We start from the raw sequence: 16,900 nt of genomic DNA, 5'->3' as shown, positions 1-16,900 counted from the left end.
AAAGCCACATCAAAAATCTGTATTAAACTACTATTCTTGGTAAATTTCTTCTTCTAATAAAAATGTATTTTTCTCTTAAATATAATTAAAAATGAATAAAATGTAAATTTGAAGAATGATTTTAGTCATAAAATTATTATATTTTATAGAGAATAGTAAATGGGAAGGAACTGGGGAAAAAGTAGGTGTTTACAATACAGCAGTAGGAAAGAAGTCCCACATGTAAGGGATGGCATGGAAAAAGGTGTATGTGGGAGAAGAATAAGAAAGGGACTGATAGGAGGGCCTCTTAGAAAGCGAAGAGCAGAAAGGAAAGTATGAGGAAATGAACACTGAAATGCATGTGGGGCAGAGTTAGCATATAACTTGAAGGTGAAAGCTTGATTTTGATGTGCAAGACAAGACACCGGAGGTGAAAGAAAGCAGCATGTTGTCAAGGAAGAGCTATAACAGCCATATTTTGAATAAAATAACGGAGCAAGATGACAAGATAAGAGCACTGCCATGTCAAAGGGGATGGAGAGGAAAGGCGAGATTTTTATGTGAAGGGAAAACAGATAATATAGCAACAGTTTGAGCATGGATGGGGAAAACCAGTGAACGGGATCCCTGTTTGAGCATCTTGGTGACTGGGAAAGAGTGGATATTTTGACAGGAACAGAAAAGAGAAGAAATGGGAAAACCATTAGGGGAATTTAATGTGCCATTTTTAAGCAATAAAGAACCTCCAATGAATTTATAGAAACACAGCTGAAGATGTGAGACAAGCTAGGGGAAGTATTGTCAGGAATGTGATATGTGGAGAGATCTGGAAGTCACCAGGTCTGGCTGACAACTGAAACCATGAAAACAGAGAACATCTATTAGGAGTAAAGTATGAAGAAACAGAAGGACATTCCTCAGAGCACGTGTCCACAGAGCAGGAAAAGGAAACTTGAGCTACTGCCAGAAACAATGAGGTGCAGTTGGGTTGGAAGGAAGAGAAATCAGGAGTTCTAAGGCTCAAGGGGAGAGAGGGAGGAGAAGGAAAGAATGGCTGACGTGATCAGGTAAAAGTGAAATATCCAGGAACTAACGAGACCTTTAAAAACTTGACTAAAGGAGATCATTAGTGATCTTGGTAAGACTGGTTTCAGTGAAGTGAAGGAGACAACAATTTGGTGCTGTATATCGAGGAGGGATTTGGGCATGTAGCAGCAAGAATAGCTTACATATTCCAGGTGCTTGCAAATAGTGCATTTGGAGATAAGAAGGGTAGGGGGGATCTAGATTCCAAGCAGTAGTAAGGGGAAGACAGAAGGCATGGGATGGAATTAAGGTTACTTGAATAGATTCAGTAGGGAAGTAGGATGGGAAGCTGGGCATGAGGGAAAGGACAGGCTTGAGAGTGATGGCACCAGAAACTAAGGCTGTGTCTAGACTGCAGTTTTTTTTTGAAAAAAGTAGCCTTTTTTCGAAAAAACTTCATCTGCGTCTAGACTACAGCCACGTTCTTTCAAAATTAAATCGAAAGAATGCGGTTTTTCTTTCGACGACGGTACTCCTCATTTCACGAGGAAGAATGCCTTTTTTCGAAAGTGCTCTTTCGAAAAAAGGCATTCTTAAATGCAAACAGGGCTTTTTCAAAAGAGAGCATCCAGACTGCCTGGGTGCTCTCTTCTGAAAAAGCGGCTCACTTTTTTGAAAGAAGAGGTTGCAGTCTAGATGCTCTTTTTCGAAAGAAGCTTTTTCGAAAGTATCTTTCGAAAAAGCCTTTTTCGAAAGAGGCTTGCAGTCTAGACGTAGCCTAAGAGAGAGAGAGGACTAGCAGAAATGTGGATGAAGTCAGGCGAAATGGCAGATGAATAAATGGAAGATTACTGAAGTTAAAGCACTTGAAATAGCAAGTTTGTTCATGGAGTCACACATCAGTGGCAAAATGAACCATTTTCACTGGTTTCTGGTAATGCTCAGGATTGTTTTTTATGAAACAAAAAACAGGACTATGTAGCACTTTAAAGACTAACAAGATGGTTTATTAGATAATGAGCTTTCTTTATCCATATCCTTTATGATCCCTAGATTGGATTGCTGAAATGTGATGTACAGAGGGTTTCTCCTGAAAGCTACTTGAAAGAAGAAGAGGCAGAAATTACAGGTTCTTAATTCTTGTTGGTAGCAGACACTAAATAGAATATACTATGCAAATTTGTTGAAAGCTTCATCAGATTCTTGTTGGTTTCAGGACGTTTTGAGAATGTTGATATTCATCTATAAAGATTTTTGTGGCTTGGGTCTTGGCTACCTAGCAAACTGTTGTTTTCCCACATGCCACTGCCGTATGTTATTAGCTGAAGGATTTTTTCCTAACACTCTATTGCACTGAATGTCTGTGACTACTGGCAGGCATATTTTCATTTGAGGGTCTTTGGCAGTGTAATTGGTTTTTTTCCCCTATTGTTCTGTGAGACAGGAAATCCAGGTTGTAAGTAGGATCTTACACTATGATGCAGAGGTATTTCTGCTGATTGACTAGTGTAGGTGAAGCCAATCAGGGCAAAGCTACAAGTATAAGGAGGAAGTGAGCCTGTCTCCAGAAGAGAAGAAAATAGTGGACTTACTATATGTAGGGAGGAATCTTGGGAATACATCAGGCAGAAGTTTTTGTGGGATTAAAATTGAAGGCAAACTTCAACTGAAAGTTCTAAGTTTTGGAAACAAAGACTGCATGTGGATGCTATCTTAGGGTATGTCTACACTACCACCCTAGATCGAACTAGGGTGGTTAATGTAGGCAACCAGAGTTGCAAATGAAGTCCAGGATTTGAATTTCCCGGGCTTCATTTGCATATTGCCGGGCGCCGCCATTTTTAAATATCCGCTAGTTCAGACTCTGTGCCCGCGGCTACACGCGGCACGAACTAGGTAGTTCGGATTAGGGTTCCTATTCCGAACTACCGGTACACCTTGTTCCACGAGGAGTAACGGTAGTTCGGAATAGGAAGCTTAATCCGAACTACCTAGTTCGTGCTGCAAGTAGCCACGGGCACGGAGTCCGAACTAGCGGACATTTAAAAATGGCGGCGCCCGGCAATATGCAAATGAAGCCTGGGAAATTCAAATCCCGGGCTTCATTTGCAACTCCGGTTGCCTACATTAACCACCCTAGTTCGAAGTAGGGTGGTAGTATAGACATACCCTTAGGGACTCTAGTTGTGGTAAGCAGAAAATTGGTGATACAGTTTAATAGATTTTTAAATCCAAAAGGGACCATTATGGTCATCTAGTCTCAGCCCCAACTTAAAACAGTTACTTACACCAAGTAATTTCTGCATCAAGCCCATACATTCTGACTGACCTGCAGAATTTTGGAAAAAGACATACAGTTTTGATTTAAATATTTAAAATGACAGAATCCATCATACTCTTTGGCAGGTTGTTTTCAGTGATTACCTTCACTGTTAAAATTTTGCCAATTATTTCTATTCTGAAAACACCTGGTCTCCGTTTGCAGCCACCTCTGTCTGCTAAAACAAAGGCTCCTCAGCTGGTCTACACCAGCATAATTATACTGGTGAGAGGTGTGAAAAAAAACACATCCTATAGCATATCTGTGCCAATAAAATACTGTGTAGAAGCAAATGAATGATTCTTTTGGAACACCTAGGCTGTGTCTAGACTGCCCCCCTTTTGCGGAAAAGGGATGCAGATTAGCCACAGCGCAATTGCAAATGAAGCGGGGATTTAAATCTTACCCGCTTCATTTGCATGAACATAGCTGCCGCTTTTTTCCGGCTCGGGGCTTTGCCGGAAAAAAGCGCCAGTCTAGACGGGGATCTTAAGGAAAATAAAGCCTTTTCCGAAAGATCCCTTATTCCTGATTTTATACATATACATCGGCCAAACAGGACAGTCCCTACGTAAAAGAATCAATGGACACAAATCTGATATTAGGAATGGCAACATACAAAAACCTGTAGGGGAACACTTCAATCTTCCTGGACACACAATTGCAGATCTAAAAGTAGCCATCCTGCAGCAAAAAAACTTCAGGACCAGACTTCAAAGAGAAACTGCTGAGCTACAGTTCATCTTTAAGTTTGACACAATCAACTCTGGATTAAACAAAGACTGTGAATGGCTTGCTAACTATAAAAGCAGCTTCTGCTCTCTTGGAATTCACACCTCCAGATCAGCTGCTAGAAGTGGGCCTCATCCTCCTTGATTGGATCCACCTCATCATCTCCAGCCTGATCCTGGCCTGCATATTTATTCCTGCCTCTGGAAATTTCCACTACATGCATCTGACGAAGTGGGTCTTTGCCCACGAAAGCTTATGCTCCTACACTTCAGTTAGTCTATAAGGTGCCACAGGACTCCTCGTCGCTTTTGCAGAAAAACTTATGTTAATATAGACGTAATGTCTATGGTTATGCAAAGGGGCTATCCTGCTGGAGCTATGATAGTAAAAGCTCTGTAGTGTAGATGCAGCCTCAGAAATCTTCTCCCCAAGTAGATACTTGTGAACTGTAGAGATGGTTTTCCAGATCCCAAATGATTCTTCAAGCTGTACTACAGTAAAATATATACTGCACATTTAGCAAGTAAGCATACTTTACAAATCTTTATGCTTCTAAATTTCCTATATTTTTTAGTGAGTAGGTGTAATTTTTTTCATGGTGTTTATTTAGTTAAAGAAGCCATTTTTCATACATAGTTTTAAAGATTGTAGTCCAAGTTTTGTGATAAAGTACCCGTGAATGAAGAATGAATCAAGGGAGGATAAATGAGTAGTTGGTTGTTTTAACCCAGAGATGTGAGAATTTCTTGAATGTTAGATTATTTTTAACATGCCTAAGGTTGTATAGGTTTGAACCTCTCTAGTTCGGATCTTCAGGACCTGACTGGTTCCAAATGAGAGAATTTTCCGGACCACAGGAGGTCAATATTGTCTAGCAGCATTACTAACAGTTCCACTGCTTACTGGGCTGTGAGAGTGGTGAGGAGTCCTGTGGCACCTTATAGACTTACCAAAGTGTTGGAGCATAAGCTTTCGTGGGCAAAGACCCACTTCGTCAGAAGCATGCATATAAGATGCCACAGGACTCCTCGCTGCTTTTGCAGATTCAGAGTAACACAGCTACCCCTCTCATACTGGGCTGAGAGAGGACATTTAGAGGTAAATTAGAGATAAATAACAGCACAGAACACTGAGAGACAGGACTGGTGGCCGTAAACAAACTTGGCCACACTAATGAAAAGTGGACATCTGTCTAACTAAAATTATTCCAGATTATGGATGTTTCCAGATGAGAGAGCTCTGGATTAGAGAGGTTCAACCTATAGTACAGACATCCTTTTAACTGTGAGTTAGTTATGTGTGAGAATCAATCCCTTAAAGATGTTAGCTTCATTATCTGAAGTTTGTAATGCCATATTCTTGGGCCATGGAGGGTACATCTATTCAGCAGTGTTATTTTGGAATAACTGACGTTATTTCAAAATAACAAACTGTTATGTCTAAACAGCAAACTATTATTTTGAAATAATGTCGAGATGGAGGACTTCTTACTCTGGTACCCATAACCCTCATTTCATGAGGAGCAATGGAAGTCAAAGGAAGAGTGTTCTTCCTTCGATTTCCTGCTGTGTAGACAGTGCCAAAAGCTGAATTAAGCTATTTCAACTTAAGCTATGCAAATGACGTAGCTGAAGTTGCGTATCTTAATTCAACTTTTGCCCTGCTGTGTAGACATGACCTGGGTGTTCATTTGTCTTCTGGCTGTACAATCTGAGCAGCAGAGCTGAAGAAAAGCATACTTAAAAGAGTGGACAGCAAATTACAAACTATTTTTAACATAATTGTTCCATACCTTGAGCTGCGGCTCGGTTCCACAGGAGAAGTGCTAATGGATACCTCTGCTCCTTACTGAGAATTTTAACCTGCTCTGTAAAAGAAAAATTGAATTTGCATTGTTCAAAACACCACTTGGTTATACATATACAATATACAGAAACAGTAATGTAACTTTTCTTACCAGTTTCCAGAATGTAAGCTGAATTACTTTGAGCTACTTCATACCCCATTTCTGCTAATAAAGCATATTGACTAAGAGATGAATCTATATTCCCACCCTGGTAAGCGAAGTATGCAGTCAGGAATTTTTCAGACCAACTTCCTAGTTCACAAACACTTCGATAAAGCTGAACAGAGGAACAGAGATAGAAAAATACATGAGGTTTTACACTTCACTCAATTAAATCTCAATTAAATCTTACCTGGTAGCTCCTGCTAGGGGACACTAGGTTAAATTGCCTCCTTAACTGATAGAAAGAGTACTTAATCATTAAATGTCAGGTGAATCTGACTCTAAAGTTGCTTCCTTAGTTGCATATAACAATACATTGATTAAAAACAAAAATGTTTTTCTTTATACAACAAATGTTATTTATTTAAGATGCTCTGCTGAATATTAAGCCACAAATAAGATTGCAACTAGAGATGAGAGAACATTTTCAGATTAATAGTTTATTCACTGCCCGATGCAATTTTGTGTCAAATTTGCGAAGGTGACATATTTGCCAAATAATATTGGACAACATAAAATTTGTTAGATGAGATTCTGAAGGGGACTTAGGCATCATTCACAAATAAACCCAGTAGTGGTGCTCCCGCCTTCCCACATGTCCAATAATTAGGGCACTCCCCTGAGATGTGAGAAATCAAAATTTAAATCTCTACGTTGCAGCAGGGACTTGAACCCAAATCTCCTCTCTCCCAGCTGAATACCCTAAACATCAGACTGCAGGCTGGGGACTCTATCAATCTCTCCTGTTGAAGCTGTTCTGCTTTGTATAAATAATTATGGGAGCAGGAACTTGAACCTGAATTTCTTGCAGCCCCAGTAAGTGTCACTTTTTTGGCCCAATGACTATTCACCTATTTTATGAAAAGTGGAATGGATTACCAACAGAAAAACTGAGAGGAACTCAACCTAGAAGACTCGTTTTCATCTTTGTCCATAGCTTATGCACAAGATAGCCCCCAAATGTACTGGTCATTTGTCACTAGCATCTGCTGGTGAGATTCAACTCTGACTTGTTATGAATTGGTAGTACTGGCACTAGATAATAATATTTTGGCATTCCCCCCAATTATCTCAAAGTCCACCCCAATTAAGCTGTGTATTAGAGGGTAGTGTCCTCTTCTTTTTTGGGGAGAGGGTGAACCTCACTCTGATCTGCACTGTGAATGAAGGATAACTTTCTGCAAGATGTAAAGATTCTGATGGAAGAGTATGTCTCAGAGCAATATTTCTTATGTTACTATAGAAAGTCTTGTAATGCATATGTATTTCATAAGAAAACCAGGAATGTACAAAATCTAGATATAGTGCTAAAGTTGCCAGTTAACTGCCTGAGCAAAAATGGGGTTAGTTGAACTGGATGTATTTATAGTACATGGAAAACTTAATAAAACTGGAACTTCCAATAAAATCCTAAAACAGGCATGAATATTTGTGGGCAAAGAATAAAAACAGCCACAGAAAATCTTCCCTAAAACGTTATATCAATAGTCATGTACAAATACTTAGGATTCTTTGGGATGAATAGTTCTAAGTTAAATCAAACCTTGATATTTTAGGCATACTCAACCTATTTTTTTTTAAGAGCGCCAAATTGATAAGTATTGTACTTACATTAGTAAATTAATTGGGTGAAGAGTCAGAAAAATAGATTTAAAAATTGATCTCAGGACTGAGGGTTGTAATACTTTTCTTTAATTACAGTGGTTGGGTTTATTGTGCTGGCGTTGGGTAATGCCAGTGGTCTGTAAGGTACAGGAGGTCAGACTGGATGATTTTGTTATCCCTTCTGACCCTAAACACTATGGGCATGGCTACATACCATTTTGGAGCAAGCCTCCCTTTTTATAGATGGGCATTATATTTGCCCTTTTCCAGTATTCTGGAATCTCTCCTGACTTCCATGATTTTTCAAAGATGATAGCTAAAGGCTCAAATACCTTCTCTATCAGCTTCTTGAATATTTTAGGATGCATTTCATCAGGCTCTGGTGACTTGAAGACATCTAACTTTTCTAAGTAATTTTGAACTTTTCTTTTTTTATTTTAACTTCGAAACCTATCCCATTTCCACTAGCATGAAATATGGCCAGGTTAACACTAGATCTGAAAGGTCAAGTTAAGGTACGCAACTCCAGCTTTGTAAAATACGTAGCTGAAGTTGGCTTATCTTAAGCCTACTGGCACCATCTTCACAGAGGGAGACTGATGGGAGCAAATGCTCCAGTCGGTTTCCCTTGCTTCTTGATCCTGCAAGGTGTACCAGCCCTGACCAGAGCCTTCTTCAGCATTTGATTTAGCAGGTCTTAATGCCAGAAATGCCAGTGTAGCAAGTGAAGACATGGCCTATGTATCCTACTACTCTGAGGTGTAAAGGCCATTATATCTCCATGTTATGGGTCTCTACTCTCCATACGTATGCCTACACTACTCCCTAGTTCAAACTAGGGAGGCTAATGAGGGCGACTGAATTTGCCATTGAAACATGGGATTTAAATATCCCACACTTGATTAGCATAATCCCGTCCGGTCGCCATTTTGGAAACTGACTAGCCTGAAGTAACTGCCCGCGTCTATTTGCGGCAGAGAAGTGGGATTCCGAGATAAACCCCTTAGTTCGAATTTACTGTTAAACCGCATTCCATGAGGAGTAACAGTTAATTCAAACTAAAGGGTTTATCTCGGAATCCCGCTTCTCTGCCACGTATAGACGTGGGCAGTTACTTCAGGCTAGTCATTTTCCAAAATGGCGACCTGCCGGGATTATGCTAATCAAGTGTGGGAAATTTAAATCCCGTGTTTCATTAGCAACTTCAGTCACCCTCATTAGCCTCCCTAGTTCGAACTACGGGGCTAGTGTAGACATACCCCATTATACTCTAATTTACTTTCGTCTTAACTGGAGAAACTCTGTTGATATCAGTGGAGTTGTTCTGGGTTTAGACTAATGTAGCTGAAACCAGAATTTGGCCCACATATGATTACCTTTTTCCTTCAGAAAATGCAGATTTTTTACTTTAAATCATAGCATATAATCAATTTTCATAAAAAATGTAAGTTAAAATAGTAAAAAAAATTCTGCCTTTTATTCTATAACTAATCACAAATCATTAAAAATATACTTTTTACCTCAACTGCATTTTGACATGATCTAAACACTCCAGTCCCTGCAGCATACATCTGAGCCAAATAATAAACAGCAACGGGTTGTCCGTTTTGAGAGGCCAAGTAAAAATATTTGAAGGCAAGTTTATAGTCTTTTCTTACTCCAGTGCCAGCTGCAAATCAAGTCGAGATTGGAGCCTTTAGTTTTTGTAAAATTACAGATTACTGATAAATGCAAATTTGAATTGAAAAATATATAATACTTACAGTGATATATGATTCCTAGTTGGAACTGTGCATCTGCCAAGCCTTTCTCAGCTGCTTTATGGAAGTATTTAAAAGCTTCAGTATAGTTCTGAAAGGTAATTACCTACCATTACTGAAAGTTCTATGTACCTCCTAGCACAGTAAGAATCGTGTGTTCATGAAAAAGACAAGATTTCTCCCACCTTTGGGTGGCACAATTTTACTGGCAGAATGTTATACTACATCCCAAAAAATTAAAAACAAAATCAAACTAATGTTTTTGTCTTTCTATTATAGTATTTGAGATCAGGGTTCTAATTCTGATTTCATCCCAGTTATACACAGTCCAATGCCACAAAGTTCAACGGAATAATAGCGACCAATGGTTTGTTTTTTTTATTTAACTGGACTCTGAGCCTCAATCTGTTCAAAGTTACACAAGTATAAATCAGGAAGAACTTCATTAAGGACACACAATGGTGTATGCATGATAGCGTTCAGATTACAAGAAAAATTACTCATATTTGTAGTACATACTATTATCATATTAGCTACACCACTTGAATAAGCTACATTATAGCTATTTGAGCTACAATCTCCTATTAAAGGAAATGCTAATTCATAGCAGATACTGATTAAACATTTTATTTTCTCTGATTTTTACTAGATGTATTTGGAAAACATATTTGAAATTACTAAAATAATTCTTACCACAGGAACACCTTTTCCTTGAAAATAAAGAAGGCCTAGCCCCCACAGTCCAACTGCATTACCCTAAAATAATGTATTAAATTTGAATGTAATTTCTCATTAAAGACATTGAAAAGTATTTGCAATAAAGTAAACATCTATCATATATAGTTATTAATCAATTAGATACTCTTGCTTTTCTTTTTACTATGATATAAGGAATTTAGAACTATGAATTCTGATAATAATTATGGATTAATGCTAAATTAGTACAGTATTCCTATTCTGAGGACTCTCGTGAATGCTTGTAGCCATACCTTATATTTAAAAAGTGGCTTTCATTTTTGTTCTCCATATCTTATTTCACTGACATTAAATAAAAAAGCTTCCTTAAAAGTGGCTTGAGTAGGTGGTAAAACCAGAGCAGGCTGTGTCCCCCCACAAAAAAATAGGCCCTGATAGGCTCTTAGGGACACATGCAGGAAATGCTCTGATTGTGCAGGTATTTCCCCTCCCACTGGAAAATGGGATTCTGACACATATATTGTAGCAACCTTCAATTTTGGACACTATACAGGGGTCCCCAAGTATCTGGATTAGTGGCAGACAACATTCTGATGAAATGCTTTTTTCATCAGCATTTGCCAGTTTGTCAAAATGAAACTTTTGTGGAGATGGTTTGTTTCTGATGATGTTTTGACAGAATGAGAACATCAGAACTTGTGGATTTTATTCTAAAGGGTTTGGAATGGCTGCCATGTGAAGAGAGATTCAAAAGATTGGAATTTTTCAGCTTAGAAAAGAGGAGACTAAGAGGGAATATGATAGAGGTCTATAAAAATCATGACAGGTATGGAGAAAGTGAGTAAGGAAGTTATTTATTTGTTCCAGTAACATAAGAACTAGGGGTCACCAGATGAAATTATCATAGAATCATAGAATACTAGGAATGGAAGGAACCTCGAGAGGTCATCGAGTCCAGTCTCCTGCTCTCATGGCAGGACCAAATACTGTCTAGACTGTTCCTGATAGACATTTATCTAACCTACTCTTAAATATCTCCACAGATGGAGTCTCCACAACCTCCCTGGGCAATTTATTCAAGTGTTTGACTACCCTGACAGTTAGGAACTGCAGTTTGTTTGTCTCTCTCCTTTTTTCATGCACTCTTGTGGCAGAAGAGCTTGGGGTATCCATGGGGGAGAATTTAAGTGTTTGCCCATGGTTTTAGGGATAAAAATCATTTGATGGTGGTAGCGACCCAGCCCCCCGCAAATCTGTGCATTTGTGATTCTGGAGGAAGTTTTTATAACCAGTGCTTGTAGTGGGCAAGGTATATTTAAAGTCTTTGTGGGCCCCCAACTTCTGCACTTGGAGTGCCAGAGTGGGGATCAGCCCTGACAAAGGCGGTTCTATCTTACTATCTCAGTTGTAAGAAGAACTTGTCTTCTGCCAATATCCAGCATCTCCTTAAAACCTGGACATAGAATAATAGTACTTTAATAGGCAACCTGATACTTTTCATTCGTTCTACACAATATGAGACCACTTAGTGAGTTCTTGTAATGCCTTGGACTTTAGTGAGAGCTGAGGATGATTAGCATCTTCCAGAACTGGGCATTTAGTTTATACATGAACAATGACAGTTCTACCTCCTGTTTCTACTTCAACTTTTCTGCTTGTTCTTCCATTACCTTTAACATTACCAACTGCATAACACTGGGTTATATTTTATAGGCTTCGGAAGTGTGCTATATTTACCTACTTCTTAAAAATCTATAACTGAACAATATTCCCATCAAATGTAAGAAATTGATTACATGCTTTTCTCCTGTAATTTACACACTAATTGATGCGTTAATCAAATACACTTTTAAAATATTATATAAAACCAGATTATTCACCTTTTCAGCTGCCATTGTGAAGTACTTAAATGCAGAAGCATTACTCTGTGTCACTGCAACACTTCCTTCTAAAAACATCTGGTCAGTACAAAGAAAAAGAGATATTTGCTCCTTAGATATGTTTTATGAATCCCTGCCTATCCAGTTTTTCATAAAAATTATAAACAGTGGAACAATGTCTGCTCCTACTTCCACTTGGACATCTCCAGTAAAGCCAATGTACAGGTGTAATTCAGAACAGAACTTTGCCAGTTCACTCCCACTTATGAGTTTTTCTGACTGGTTTAATTTTCTAAAATGATTTATACTGTGTACACACTAATAGAATCATGTTAGTTACTTGGATTTAATTTGTTTTCTTTAAAAAGCCTTTTGGTTATTCGCAATAACTTCTGAGACCAAGATTTTCAAAAGCGACTGGTGATTTTTGTGTGCCTCCTTTAGAGTGCCCAAACAGAGACATCTTATAGGGAGATGATGTTCAGAAAGTAGCCAACATCTACCTCTGGAAATTAGCCTTCATAAGGCATCTCAAATGCACATCCAACAATGGACGCATGATTTCAAAAGCATGTTTCCCTTTGGAAAATCTCAGCCTAGGTAGCTTGCAGACCTATGAACAGTGTTCCCTCTAAGAATTTCCATCCATGAGCAGAGTGAGTTTTGTTTAGTGCACCAACATTGAGGTCACGTGCACTTCTTCGGATATGTGCCACTATAGCACCCACAGATTATTAACAAATCTTTTTTATATATATTTTAAACGTTGTGGAAGAAAGAATACTAAAACAAGGAATAATTAACAAGGTGCATGACTTTAAATAATATGAGATCAAATAAAATTAAACTGCAAAATTTTCAGTAGCCATGTCCTAATGTAATGAATACAAAAAAGCATTGCGTTAGAAGTCCTTTTCAATTGCTATGTAATTAATTATAAATTATAGACTCGTTGATAGAGAACCACATTCCATTTTTTTTCAATTTTCCATTTCCCACAATTTTCTCCGTATTGGAAATGACTAGAGTAATAACAGACACAAAGAGGGATTTGACTGGATGGTGTCATTTCTGCATGGAATGCCCCATTAACACATGTACACCATTAAACTGTTTACTTCATCTACTTCCCAGTTTTACTTTTTTAAGTCAAGGAATTAAGATTATTTGAAGATGAACATATTCAGAGACATTGGTGTGACAGTTTAGAAGAGGAATAAGGTCATTTCTGCAAACATTAGCAACCAATGACACCATTTTCCTACTTGCCATGTGTATGCTGGAAAGAATGATTAGCAACATCTAACTGCTCTCACACATACTCACACACACACCTTCATTGAATTTTGTGCCAGGGACTGAGTGTGCATCTCTGAGTAACATGTTTCAGTCCTAGACCTTAACTTTTACAAATCTGAATCTTGGTTTAATGTATACCAAAGCTGTGGGGGTTATAAAGAGAAGTTTTCAACTTTGTTCAGGTTTCACTATGGCACTTAATACATGTTATTTCATACTGGAAAGACAGCCTGACCTGATGGATATTTTGACCTCTATCATTATACAGAAAATAGAGAGCATAATGTGTAATTTAAATGACTTCATCATGAGTAGTGATTCAGCTTGTTGCTATAATCAAACAAAAACTAAAAATGTTGTTCACTGCAGCACTATATTCTGAATGTCTCCAGTAAACAGGCTAAGAAATGCAATCAGCACATACAATACACAAATAAAACCTAACCTATATTCAAAATTATTTTTGCCTCCTACAAAGTCCTAAAATACCGGAAAAGTTCATAGAAGCATTAGACAGGGTCCACATCCACAGGGTCTTAGTTAAGTAATAGGTACAGTTTCAAAATGTCTCTTTTAACATTTTACTACTAGCCAGTTATTATACTTAGAAGTAAAATAATAAAAGAAACCTGTGACATTAAAAAAACCCAACCAATTCTTAGCTTAGTTTTTGGGCTTATTGCTTTATCTAAATTTCCTTGATCTGATTTCTCAGAATGCTAGGTAAAATATGACCTAATAGCCATATAAGTTCACAATTATACTTCTGGAGAGGGCTTAATTGAAGTCAAGAGGAGTTGAGCATCCTCTTAAAGTAAAACATGTATTTAAATGTTGGCTTGAATAGGCATGGTTTCTTGAATTAGTCAACTTCATTGGCTGACTTCCAGCTAGCGAGGCTGCCCCAGCTGGGACAACCTCACCTTGCATGCCCCAGCTCTAGCTGGAGCAAAGGGACAGCCACCCACTGCCATGCAGCTGTCCAGAAGTGGAAAGGACCTTGTGAGGTCATCAAGTCCAGTCCCCTGCTCTTATGGCAGGACCAAATACCATCTCTGACAGATTTACCCCAGATCCCTGAATGACTCCCACAAGGATTATACTCAAAACCCTGCATTTAGCAGGCCAATGCTCAAACCACTGAGCTATCCCTCCCCCCCTAAATGTGTTAGGGCTAGTTCTACTTCCTCACTCTGAGGATTGGGGTAGGTGGAGGAGAAAGGATAATTTGCTACACCCCTAACCAGGTGTCAAAAATTCATCCACCCCCACCCCATATATGGGCTCACCACCACTGTGTTCTGATGCTGCCCCCTCCTGTCCCTTCTTACTCACTAGCTCACAGTAGGGACTAGCAGTTGTATGGCGCATGCTTTGCCCACAGGATCTCTGTGCTACGATATGGGGTTGCTGCATGGGGAAGCAGAGTGAAGGTGCTACTGCCTGTACACACTGGGTAGCTACTTTAGGTTTAGTCATTATCTAGTCCTTGACCATTGCAAGTTACTAAATTAATCTCATGAAAAGTAAGACGTACCTTTCCCAGGAGTGCCATGCCATGTGTATTCCCTGCTTTTGCTGCCTTTAGGAAATAGTAGAAAGCTTTCTGAATAAAAAGCAATAACAAAGTTATATTTTTTCACTTGAAAAAGGTGTTTTTTGTAAATTCAACCAAGACAAATGTTTTGCATAACATTGAAACTGCTCATGATTTAGTCAGACCAGAAAGCCTCACAACACTGAAAATTTATGATAGTGCTTACACATTATCATAAATGTATGCCCATATGTAGTCCCACTCAGGACTGTTTATGCACATTAATCTTTGCAGAATCAGGGCCTTGGTCTGGTATGATAGGTGAGTAATGGCTGAATCAAAGGTCAGAACAGAGCATCTAGATCCATTACCTAAGCACACATAGATAGGAACAAATTGTCAGCATAGAGGCCATATGAACGAGTTTTTACAAATTTTTGTTACAATGCACGTGACCAATAGTGTTCTCCATAATGTGATTATCTTTCAGAAACATTATTTTGCCTTCCCCTCCTACAATCGTCAATGTCAGCTTTGTGCCTAAAAACTCTCAGATAAGCACAAAATGTCATCAGTGCTTTTTATATGTACATGAATTACAGTATATGTCTTCTTACAATGTCAGTCTTAAGCATAAGGAACTGCTTAGTTCTTTGAATTTCTGAGGTCCCTAAGAAGCTGCACTACCCCAGAGGCCAAAATTCATCTCATCTTCTACTCTGACAGGCAAGAATAGAAAGGGAAGAGACTAACTGCCTTACTTACTCTTCTCCCCACAGGATTAGGAAAGAAACTTGTCTTTGATTCCTTCCTTTCTCATACACATTTATATGCAGTAATAGTGCACTGAAACTTTTTTGGCTGCTTTGGGGTGCTGAGATAATTATGGGGCCCAGATAGTCTGTCTGAGCCCATTCACCTTCATAACCATGCTAAGTGAAACCCTGTAGAATAAAGTCATAATGGGAGTTTTAATTTACAGAATCAATAAAGTTAAATGACTATAGTTTAGTGCAGAATATTCATATATGCAAATAAACTGGTTATAGTTAAAACTAATGTTGCAAGATTAAATCTTCAGCTCTTATTTAAATATACCTACAGAATGATCTTTCTCTAGTCCTTTCCTTCCTGCAAGATGTAATTGACCAAGATATACCTAGAAATAATTATTCAAAACAATGTATTTCAGCAACATTCTCTGTCTTTCTGAAATCCCAGAAAAAATGCCATAAATTCACCATGAGCAGAAACTTCTGAGCAAATAGTATACCTTGAATGCTTTCATATGATGAAATAAATATTGTTATAGTTTTGGCTTAACCTAATAAAATATCATGTCTTTTCTGCATTTTATCTTAATACCCAGAAACTCTAATCAAGGTTGGCACCCCACTGTATGAGACACTGCACAAATATGTGATCCATGCCTAAAGGCCTGACATTCTAAGGCCCTAATTCTGCAATCAGATCCTTTGTGTTTGCATGGATTCCAATGGAAACAAATGGTTCAATGCCATTTAGGGATTTCCCCATACCAAGGAATGTACCCACTTTCCTTGTGTGTCCAAATCCTGTTTCCATTGAGTTGAGTGCTGCAGGATAAGGTCCATATGACAAAATATTTGTAGTTCATGAATACTGTCCTGTCCCCATAAGTGAATAGTTTTCCAGAAAAAAAGTATCCTAGTTTTATACATTACCTGTATCTGTGTGTCTCCTCTATCAGCCAAAAACTTGTAGTATTGGTGTACATCCCAGTCTAAGAAGTCATTGTTAGAACTCAAATTTTCTGATTTTTCCACCAGTCTCACTTTTTCTACTAGCATATCTTCATTTTTTTTTAGTTTATCAGCAACTTTTAATAAAAATGACAAGAGTATAATACGAAAATATTATATTTAGCAATATAGAGATTATTAATGTGGCTAGTACATTACATAGGGTTATATAAAATTATGCAAAAAAAACCTGGTTAGCCAAATAAAGTAGAACCAAGTATAACATCCAGTACTACACATCTTTCTTTTCTCTCTATATACAAAAAAATTCCTG

General features: G+C 38.2%; 1 protein-coding gene across 11 annotated transcripts in view; it reads right to left on the bottom strand.

The window, feature by feature from the left end:
- Positions 1-16,900, bottom strand: part of SEL1L2 (SEL1L2 adaptor subunit of SYVN1 ubiquitin ligase) — a 63,787-nt gene that overhangs the window by 10,537 nt on the left and 36,350 nt on the right. For 9 of the 11 annotated variants that reach the window (XM_025180472.2, XM_075925635.1, XM_006114699.4 and 6 more), the window contains 9 exons: positions 16,549-16,703; positions 15,948-16,004; positions 14,846-14,914; positions 12,010-12,087; positions 10,127-10,189; positions 9,437-9,524; positions 9,194-9,342; positions 6,018-6,183; positions 5,853-5,927 (listed from right to left, as the gene is read on the bottom strand). In XM_025180472.2, coding sequence (XP_025036257.2) covers positions 5,853-5,927; positions 6,018-6,183; positions 9,194-9,342; positions 9,437-9,524; positions 10,127-10,189; positions 12,010-12,087; positions 14,846-14,914; positions 15,948-16,004; positions 16,549-16,703 — 900 coding nt within the window. Of the gene's footprint in view, positions 1-3,296; positions 3,338-5,852; positions 5,928-6,017; positions 6,184-9,193; positions 9,343-9,436; positions 9,525-10,126; positions 10,190-12,009; positions 12,088-14,845; positions 14,915-15,947; positions 16,005-16,548; positions 16,704-16,900 lie in introns of all 11 variants that reach the window. The other 2 variants (XM_025180475.2, XM_025180468.2) reach the window with 2 other exon arrangements.

This window comes from Pelodiscus sinensis, chromosome 3 (assembly GCF_049634645.1).
Source record: "Pelodiscus sinensis isolate JC-2024 chromosome 3, ASM4963464v1, whole genome shotgun sequence".
In the NCBI taxonomy this organism is placed as follows: Eukaryota; Metazoa; Chordata; order Testudines; family Trionychidae; genus Pelodiscus; species Pelodiscus sinensis.
This window is presented reverse-complemented; position numbering and strand designations above follow the sequence as displayed.